Below are 9,930 nucleotides of genomic sequence, written 5' to 3'. Positions count from 1 at the left end.
AGGTTCGGTAAAGAGGGACTTAGATTCGTAGCGGCGCGGCCCCGCTTGGGCTAAAAATGGCCAACCTCTCAAATGCTCAACCACGCTCGGCAAACTTTTGGCGTGGCGATCGCGATGAAGCGTGAGCTCTGGTGTGAATTGGCACATTAATGAATGTTCACTCCACGTGTGGTAGTTCCTGCAAAGAGTATATGGCCACAAACAAACTTGGACGGCAATGTTGAAGATCGCGCCAATTTATGTGTCTAATAACATGTTTTATCCGTCGTTAAATATAGTTTTTTACTTACTTTAAACTACTAAACATATCAAAGGAATCGTTCTGTGTAAGTGTGGTAAGGCTCGTTTTCTTCATGACACCATGCTTGGAGTTTGCGAGCCTTCTTTCCCAGGATGGCGCTGTTATTAGTTCGAAAAGTCTTCAATATGGCGTGTAAGAGAAAACGCACATTTAATAACAAACGTTAAATAAGAAGCGAACAGTAGACAATAGAGGAAATAAACAAATAGCGCAAGAGAAGGAATAAGTAAAGCAGAGAACAAAAAGGTAGACGATATAATAGGTTTGATTTTCTATGTCAAATTTTTGGAAGGCATCACCGTGGCGAGTTGACTGTGATCTTGTAGTTGTAGTCTTGGGGTCCATCTCTGTGTATTTCACAGCAATGCACTGATTCTCAAGTGTCGCATTGAAGGTTGGCAGTCATGCATGCGTGTACTAGAGCTGTCGTCGGATCGATAATCCGAAATCCGATCTCGATCCGAATTCCGACGATTCGATTCTGATCGATTTACAATTTTTAAAGAATCAAGATTCGGGATTCTGGATTCGGATTCGGAATTGCAAAATTGTCGTCGGATTCGGATTCGGAGTCTGGATTGTTCTAAATGCTTGTAGCGATTCGATTGGAATCGCCGGGTATCCGGAAAGAAGTGTGCGTGTTTGTGCTTGGTGTGTGTGTAGCAGAGAGGAGAGACGAGAGAGAGAAGAGAGAGAGAGGAGATAGAGAGGGAGAGAGGAGAGAGATGATGAGAGAGAGAGAAACAGAAGGGGTGTGTATGTGTCAGAGAGAGAGAGAGAGAGGTGTGCGTGTGTGTGTGTCGTGTGTGAGAGAGAGAGAGAGAGTTGGTTTTGTGTGTGTGTGGACAGAGAGAGAGAGGTGGTGCGGTTTGTTGTTGTGTGTGTGACGAGAGAGTAGAGAAGGAGAGAGAGAACGAAGAGAGGGGGTGGAGTGGTGTAGTGCAGAGAGAGAGAGAGGGAGAGAGAGAACGTAGATGAGGGTAGGGTGTGTATGTGTGCAGAGAGGAGAAAGAAGGAGAGTGTGGGTTGTCCGCGGTGTGTGGTGTGGTTTGATGAAGGAGAAGCTGAGGAGGAGTGTGGGTGATGGAGTCGTGATGGAGAAGAGGCTGCGCGTGCTTGGGGCTGGCGCGCGTGCGGCGGCGTTGGTGTGTGGTGTGAGGTGTTTGTGTTGGTGTGTGGGCGAGGGAGGAGAGAAAGAGAGACGTGTGTGTGGGTGGGGTGGTGGTGGGTGGTGTGGTGGGGGACGACAGGGAGAGAGAGAGAGAGAGGAGAGTAGAGAGGCGGGGCGGGAGGAACGCAAGAAGGTGCGCGCCGCCGGTGGTGTGGGAGAGGAGAGATGAGAGATGAGACGAGAGAGAATGAGAGGAGAGGAGGTGTGGCGGGCGGTGTGTAGGTGTGTTGTGTGTGGGAGAGAGAGATTGAGAGAGAGCTGTGTGCGGTTTGTGTGTGTGTGTCGGCGGCGAACTGCGCCTGTGTTGTGTGTGTGTGGTGTGTGTGTGTGTGTGCGTGTGTGTGAGAGAAGAGAGAGAGAGAGAGAGAGAGATGAGGAGAGATGAGAAGAGTGTGGCGTGTTGGTTTGGGTGTGACAGAGAGGGAACCAGAGGGATCAGCATGCCAGCGAAAAGGCGTTGGACAACGTTGGTGATTATGTCAGATTCCCCGATCATCCCGTTCTCGTAACTTCTTACGTCTACCCCCTCACCCATCCCTGTGAGTCTCACCAACCCAAAGTTTGGATATTGAAACAAGTTAATTAACACTAATACACGATCTCTCCACACAATTACAATTCTATGTATCGATTCGGGTGCGGATTCGGATCGGATTCGGATCGGATTTAGCGATACACATCGGATTCGGATTCTGGATTCGAGTTCGAAAAAAAGTGCCATCGGATTGGAATTGGATGGGATTAAATAGCCATCGATCGATTCGGATTCGATTTTCAAATGCCTGTCGGATCGATTTTTGTTCATGTCGGATCGACGCACAATATGTGTACGCGATTTCTGTGCGGTGTTTCTGATTACGATGGTGATACTGATAGTTGACTATGGTATTTGCGGGGCGTGGTATTGGATCGACATCTGCCGTTTAATCTTAGTTATGTTTTAGCACCATCTGATGCCAAAGTTACAAGCAACTGTAGAGTAGAAGCATATCGTGGCAATGGCAGGGACACTGACGCTGATAGAACCGATAACGCTTGTGTTCCCCAGGGCAGTACGTACGAGGTACCTGGGTACGGTTCGATATATCGGAAAGTACTTCGGGGTACTATAGAATGTTCATACCTCATTGTCCCACCGAGCCTGACTTTATGCACCCGTTCTTGTTTCCGGTCCGTTCCTTGGTGTCCCAAAGGCCGAAATGATTCGTTGTCAGTATTCGGCAGTTTGGCGATTTCTGGTGGAATTGTGGATGTATGTCGCCGGGTGTAGGATTATCAGACGATGGCGAAGTTGATTGACAGCTTGTGTGTGCCGCGGGGGTTGTGGGTCATTGGAAGATGTTCGATGGCTCCAGATCATGAAGTATTTGAGATGATAGAAGATGAATTGGAAGATGAAAAATGGAATAATGAAAGAAAGGAAAAAGAAAAATATAGTCAAACATAGCATCACATTTTTATTGGATTGGCGATGTTTTTGAGTTTCTTCTATTTGATGTGGTAACATTGAGCAGTGTATGTAATTACAAATCAGGTTGACTGAAATGTCAGGTATACGGTGGGACATATGACAGGTTACGCAGCGACATACGTATAGTACCGGCGAGGTGCTTTCCGATAATATCGATACGGCGTATCCAGGGTACCCTCCGATAGTACCCTGGGGACGAGGAGACGCGCTATGAAGCGCAGCTGACACTGGTGGACGGCGGGTTGGACATGGGGTTTATGAGCCCCCTCTCAGAAGCGTTTAGCCTGTAGGTTGTACAATTTGCAGTATAAATATATCACTACGAAATACAGTAGATGCAATGCAATAAACAGCAATCATAATACAATAGTCGAATATAATTGCACATGATGACCAGTACAGTGAAATACCAAATACATGACAATACTATATACAGTCCAATATAATATAGCTACAAATTGCAGATTTTGGTAATTGTATAAGTGCAGTGTCTTGGAGCTAGTGTTCATGCAGTCGGTGGTTCTCTTAACATCTCCACTACTAGAAACGAGCCTGCCATTTCCTGTGGTCATACGAGCAAGTTGTGAAGGATGCTGAGATTCTAGTTTTTACACCTTGTCTTTGCCGAGAATATTCACTGCCCTGAGTTTTAAACTCGTAGCCTTCAACGTGTTAGGTGGTCAGACTAACTACTGAAAAGCATCGTAGGTCGCCAGGGCACAACAAATGAGAGAGCCAAAAAACATTCCTGCTGTTGCGCAATGTTTGGCCCCATTTATGACTATGCGTGGAAGCAGACTCTACATAGTGATTGACACATGTGCCAGCTTATATTATATGTCGATAAACAGTTCTATTAGTTTCAAGGTTCGAAGAGGAAGCGCTCTATGTTCTTGGCTTGTACTACAGTCCGTTTTATATTTTCAGGAAAGCTGAAGCATTGCAGACTTCGAGAAAGGAGACACGGAATAAGGTAACGTGATGAGACACATCATAGATCAAAATTTAGGCGCTGGATTTATGGGAAACTCACTATCCTGATTTAGCCGACAGTGTGTGGCTAATGGAATAGGTGTGATCTACTGTATGTGAATTAAAAAACAGATTGAATTAATGGATGTTTTTTCTTTAATTCATAAGAAATAAATATTTAATGCACTTACTATATAGAATTATAGTTTTTATTGGACATCTTTCCATTGTAGGTGAAATTATGTTTAAGTGATGTAGGCTTGACTAAGGTGGAATGTATGCTTTATAAACTTTCCGTGCTTTGCAAAAACATTGGATGTTTTAAACACTCTCTGTTCCAACCCTATCTGGGAACACTAGATTAAATTTAATCATAGAAGGCATGCCGCAAAAATGCCTAGTTTAATATGTCATTGTGAAATATAGTGCCAAATTAAATTGTTATGTATTATATACCTAATATATAGTATATATAGTACCGAAGTATAGTGATGTAATATTGTTTTCAGTGTGGATACACCTTAATCAAACGTTTATGGCTTTTTGGCCTTTTCAGTAATGGGTGTAATCGTGTTTTTTTATAGGTACAAGACCTAGCTGACTCTAGTTCATCAAATGAGGAAGATGATGTTGATCCATTACAAAGCCTGCTGTTGTTACTTCCCAAGCAAACAGGTACATTGTTTCTTAGAATATTTACCACCAAGATAAGGCCTAAGATAAAATGTTGCTTATTTCCCTTTTAGCAACCGACTCGCCAAAACGCCGCTACTCGACACATTTTATTGGCCGATTAAAACAAAACAAAAATTATTTCGTTTCGCCAAAAAAAAATCAAATTCGTTCCGCAAAAACATATACACAAAGCAGAATATACAATATACATACACACATCTTGTCAAAACAAAATAAAAAAGATTTTTCACCTACCTACCTACTCGGTACCCTGAGAGGCGAGTAGGTAAAGGGGAAACAAACAATTTTTTAAGGGTGGCCTAACTCCATTATCATGTTCGTCCTGTCACGCAATTCAGTTGGAATATGTTGTGAACAAAATGTAATCGTACGTAATATGTTGATGTACGTACGTGTGTAATTTCAGTTCTTCTAACACATTTGCCGTTAATTCCAATGCACGTGCGCAGAGAGTAGTCATAAAGTTTGCGTTCTTGTTGAAGATGACAAGGAGGAAGGAGAGCTAAGTCTCCGTGGCAACAATAAGGACGATGAAGCCTCGGAGGCTTCCGATCACGGTGACGAGTCTGATGATGGTACGGAGGCAGAGGAGCAGGAGGAAGAGGCTGATCTCAACGATGATCACAGTGGTGACGAAGCAGCTAACCCACAGGGTGCCAGCGTTAGTGATGCTTATGCAGGTACAGTGTAGCTATAAGGAGTTTCTAAAGGATTTCGTGAGTTCTCTCTGTGATAATCACCATACTATTTGTAGTACATCATGTTGGTAATTATTGGCATTGCCAGACATGTAGAATTGCTAGGAACGTGAATATCTCAACAATACGTACCACATGTGTAACGTAAAATAAACTTGCGAGGATATCAAAAATTCTGTTGTAGTCTGTGATAGTTCAACGTGAGAGTAAAAAGTAAGGTGTCTTATGCATGTCATTGTGTGGGTGTTGGAAGCTATGCAATTTGTTTCTCAATGACATGCGCTTACTTCAGACAACTTCAGTCGCCACTACGAGGTAGAAATTTCAGAAGAGCTTGCTGGGAGACTTGGTGAGAAGGAAAATTGGAAGCAGGGTTCCCTACAGGTAATAAAAATAGTTCTGCTTTGTCCAGTTCCATAACAACTCTTTGGAAGATGTGCTCAGCCAGCCAGCTTTTGAATACAGTTAACCCTGTATGTGATGGTCAGCCCTGGGAAAGTCCAAAAGTGTTCTTTATGGACATGTGTCCATTCTAGAGAGGAGGTTTCATTGTATGAGTGCGACACATGGGAACTGCTTTTCTTAAAATGTCTTTTATCGACACGTAACTATTTCGTGGAGGTGGTTTCAGTGTATAACTGCCATTCTAGAAAACCACCAAAATGCCCTTTACAGACAGACAGACATACAGGTAGACAGATGTCTGATCTACACAGGTGTAACTGTATGATTATGCAAGGTTGACTGTACATTAACAGTTTCAGAAAACATTTTGCAGGAATGGCCGGTTCTTGGAGGTTTGAGCTACAGATGTGCGAGTGAAGCGAGTGAATTGCCTTCCGTATACACGGAGAGGGACGTGCAGAAGCTCCATGTGAAACAAGTGATCTCACGCAACATGAAAGCCACACTAAAGTCCTGCTGCGGTTTACCTGACAGAGGTAAGAGCTTAGACGATTTCCCTCATTTGATGTTAGCTTCACGTAATTTGCGTAACCCGTGTATTTCCATAAATTCGTCTAACTTCATATAGATATTATATATAGTTGAAATATTTATATTTATAGGAATTCTGATAGAATTTCAGTTTTTTCATGTACATATAAATTATGTTTGATTAGATTTGCATTATGATCATGTATGATCTTTGTTTTACTTCATTCATTCAATATGTGAAATTGAAATATTGATATATTGATATATTGTTCATAGGTATTCTACCATAGATTTGAATTCCTATGTGTACATAGTTGTAACATTCATGCCCATTGTAGTTTTATAAATACATGTAAGTGAAAAATATATTTTTTTCTTTTCGTAATAAAATGTATTGGTGTATTGTCTTGTAGATGAACTCACGCCTCTTCAGAATGAATTATTCTCGGTGATAAACAGGTATCAGGTGGGTTACTGTTGGTATATTTTAGTAAGGCATGTAAATTTTATTTCAGATACATAATTTGCCTAGTAAGAACTTTTCTTTCTCCATCGGTATCTTGGTAATGCACTTGTCCAACTGTATATTGTTATTATATATTAATTATGCATTCCCTGTTGCTTACTCACAGGATTTGTACTTCCCAGAGAGAACTATAGGAAATGGAGAGCAAGTTCGCTTGATGTACTGCATGCATGCACTTAACCATGTGTTGAAGTAAGTACTTCTACATACTAACTATTAATGCTAGCAAATTATTTCTTTTTTAAATGGATGTGGCTGGAGGCATCTCTTGCCTTAGTTCAAACAAAACAGATAGGTATATGAATAAATGCAACTAATTTTTACTAGTAGGATTGAATGGTGGTTGTCGTCTTGCCGTTGCTGAGGGAGCTATAGTAGAAGCTTCTATAATCTTATTTATATGTGAATAAAATTATGTGAAAACTACAGTCATCTGTGCTCCACACGCTTATGGTAACCGAGGTTGGTTGAAATTTATTTCAGGACCAGAAGCAAAGTCATGCACCACAACGCAAAGATATCTAAACGAAATGACGTCCCCGAGTAAGTAAAAATTGTGTTGTACAGTCAATCCTGCACATAAGGATATCTCGTAGGGACTTCAGAAATTGTCCTTTGTAATCAGGGATTTATTCCATAGCGGAGGTTTCACTGTATAACTTTTATAAGAAATTATCTTTTATAGTAAGATATGTCCCATCTAGAGTGTACGCTAAGAGAGGATTGACTGTAATTTATATCTAGGTTAATAATTTCAACTGGATCGCGTGTGGATCAGAGAGACTAGGGTTTTAGCAAAGTAGCACGCCATATAAGTCAAATAATGACAATTCAGGTTAATGTAATTGCTGAAGATACCATGGCAGCTGTCTCCTGATGTCTACTGTACTCAAATTATAGTTGGTTATCATTAAGATGATTGATTCTGTGTGTTGCAGCAAGTGTAGAGATCAGTCATTTTAGTTGGTGTTGTTATTAAAATTATCCCGTGTGTTGCAGCAAATCTAGAAATCAGAGTTTTTAGTTGGTAATAGTTAGTAATAGTTAGTAAGATAGTTGGTAATGAATAATAATTAAAATACATCTGTGTGCTATACAGCGAGTATAGAGAGAGATCAGTAATTTTACTTGGTTGATGTCATTAAAATACCTCTGTGTGCTATACAGCGAGTATAGAGGGTTGGTGATTTAAGTTGGTAATAGTTAGTAATAGTTGGTAAGATAGTTGGTAATGAATAATAATTAAAATACATCTGTGTGTTATATACAGTGAGTATAGAGAGAGATCAGTAATCTTACTTGGTTAATGTCATTAACATACATCTGTGTGTTATATACAGTGAGTATAGAGATCAGGGCTTGACTCGTCCCAAGGTGCTGATGCTGGTGCCGTTCCGTGAGTGTGCGTTGCGTATCGTGAACATGCTCAGTAAGCTACTCATCGCCGATGGTGACCAGGCAAGTAGACTCCGTCACATGACGCCGCGCAGCCGACGAGAGCGGTGCGATCGCGCTAAGCTGGGTTTACACTACTACTTTATGTCGGCGAATTGGCGAGTTGGACCAATTTCGCAATTCGGCAACACCGAGTTGGCGGAAATAGAACATGTTCTGATCTCCCAACTAGTTGCTTTCGGCTAGTTGCTCACGCGACTTTTGCGTTTACACTGCCGATTGTCGGTTGTATAGTTGTATATTGGGAAGTTGGTCTAATTCGCCAATTTCCCAACATAAAGTCGGTAGTGTAAACCCAGTGTTATCGAAACCTGAATTTAAGTGTCAGTTATTTCTAACGCTATGTGATGAAGTCGGTCGATTGTTGTTCGTGGTGTTTTATCTCTCAAATGTCGATGCACGGCCAATCCTGCGTTAGCGGACATAATAAGCGGATTACATTACAATAATACCATATACATACAATATTACATTACGATAATAAGCGGACAATTAAGACGGCCTTGGAAAGAAGTCTAAAAATCTAGCCAGTCCAGGTTTCGAACATTTTCGATTTCTACTATGTAACTAGTAGTAAAATCCATAAAACGTAGCCAGTCCTGTACAAAATTTATCAGTCCCGGATTGGCAGGGTGGGGCTGGTATATCCAACACTGCCTGCATAGAACGGAAACACCTATAAAAGACAATTTTGACATTTCTCGTGAGTGACAGTTATAATAAGGGGAAATGTACACCTATGCATAAAGTACACACGGTGCTTTACCTAAATGGTAGTTACACAGTGAAAGACCCTCTGTAGGATGAAAACTTGCCTATAAAGGTCGCTTGAAGTTTACTACGAGTGACGTTTATGTGCAGGCTTGACTGTAGTATAATTTGGTCACTAGTTGTTGTTTATTATTGTTGCTTTTACTTTTAGGCAGTAGTCACGAACAAGAAGCGGTTTCAGTCGGAGTATTCCTGGGAAGAGCCAGAAGGAGTTAAAAAGTCACGAAAGCCAGGTACTTATGTTGCGTGCGCGAACATACATTATTGGGACTCGGAGTGTTGTACTTGAACACACCACCGACGCTGAATAATGCTGTAGTTGCGCTATTACTTTGTCTCGGGTACCCCTGAGAATTTGACAATATCTACAGCAATATAGAGCATTAGCCCTGCTTACCTGGTTTTCATCCTATAAATTATTTGTTGTTTTCATTCCTCTTTGATGCGTCCTTGATAATCCTTCTTTGATGCGTCTTGATAACCCATCTTTTGATGCTCCTTGATACCTGGTCTTGATGCGTCGTTGATAACCCTTCTTTTAATGGGCTCCTTGATAACCCTTATTTCTTTGATGCGTCCCCTTGATAACCGTCTTTGAGCATCTATGATAACCCTTTCTTTATGTGTCCTTGATAACTCGCTTTTTAATGCGTCGTTGATAACCTTTTTTGATAGCGTCGTTGATAACCTTCTTTAATGCATTCTTGATAACCCTTTACTTTGATGCGTCCTGATAACGCCTTCTTTGCTGCGTACTTGATACCCTTCTTTGATGCATCTTGATAACCTTAACTTTGATGCGTGCGTTGATTAACCTTCTTTAATGCATCTTGATAACGCCTTATCTTGCTGCGTCCTTTGATAACTTCTTGATGCGTCCTTGGATAACTCTTTAATCGCGTCCTTCGATAACCCTTCTTTAATCGTCTTGAT

The 9,930-nt window shown here is 41.4% G+C and overlaps 1 protein-coding gene across 1 annotated transcript in view; it reads left to right on the top strand.

The window, feature by feature from the left end:
* Positions 1-9,930, top strand: part of LOC106814410 (digestive organ expansion factor homolog) — a 20,614-nt gene that overhangs the window by 847 nt on the left and 9,837 nt on the right. Inside the window, exons 2-11 of the mRNA XM_014818727.1 lie at positions 3,871-3,916; positions 4,500-4,590; positions 5,094-5,291; positions 5,602-5,693; positions 6,088-6,250; positions 6,659-6,711; positions 6,878-6,963; positions 7,255-7,314; positions 8,112-8,229; positions 9,149-9,230. Coding sequence (XP_014674213.1) covers positions 3,871-3,916; positions 4,500-4,590; positions 5,094-5,291; positions 5,602-5,693; positions 6,088-6,250; positions 6,659-6,711; positions 6,878-6,963; positions 7,255-7,314; positions 8,112-8,229; positions 9,149-9,230 — 989 coding nt within the window. The remainder of the gene's footprint in view (positions 1-3,870; positions 3,917-4,499; positions 4,591-5,093; positions 5,292-5,601; positions 5,694-6,087; positions 6,251-6,658; positions 6,712-6,877; positions 6,964-7,254; positions 7,315-8,111; positions 8,230-9,148; positions 9,231-9,930) is intronic.

This window comes from Priapulus caudatus, unplaced genomic scaffold, assembly GCF_000485595.1.
Source record: "Priapulus caudatus unplaced genomic scaffold, Priapulus_caudatus-5.0.1 Scaffold920, whole genome shotgun sequence".
Lineage (NCBI taxonomy): Eukaryota > Metazoa > Priapulida > Priapulimorpha > Priapulimorphida > Priapulidae > Priapulus > Priapulus caudatus.
The sequence above is the reverse complement of the archived record's forward strand: the minus strand, read 5'-3'. Positions and strand labels throughout refer to the sequence as shown.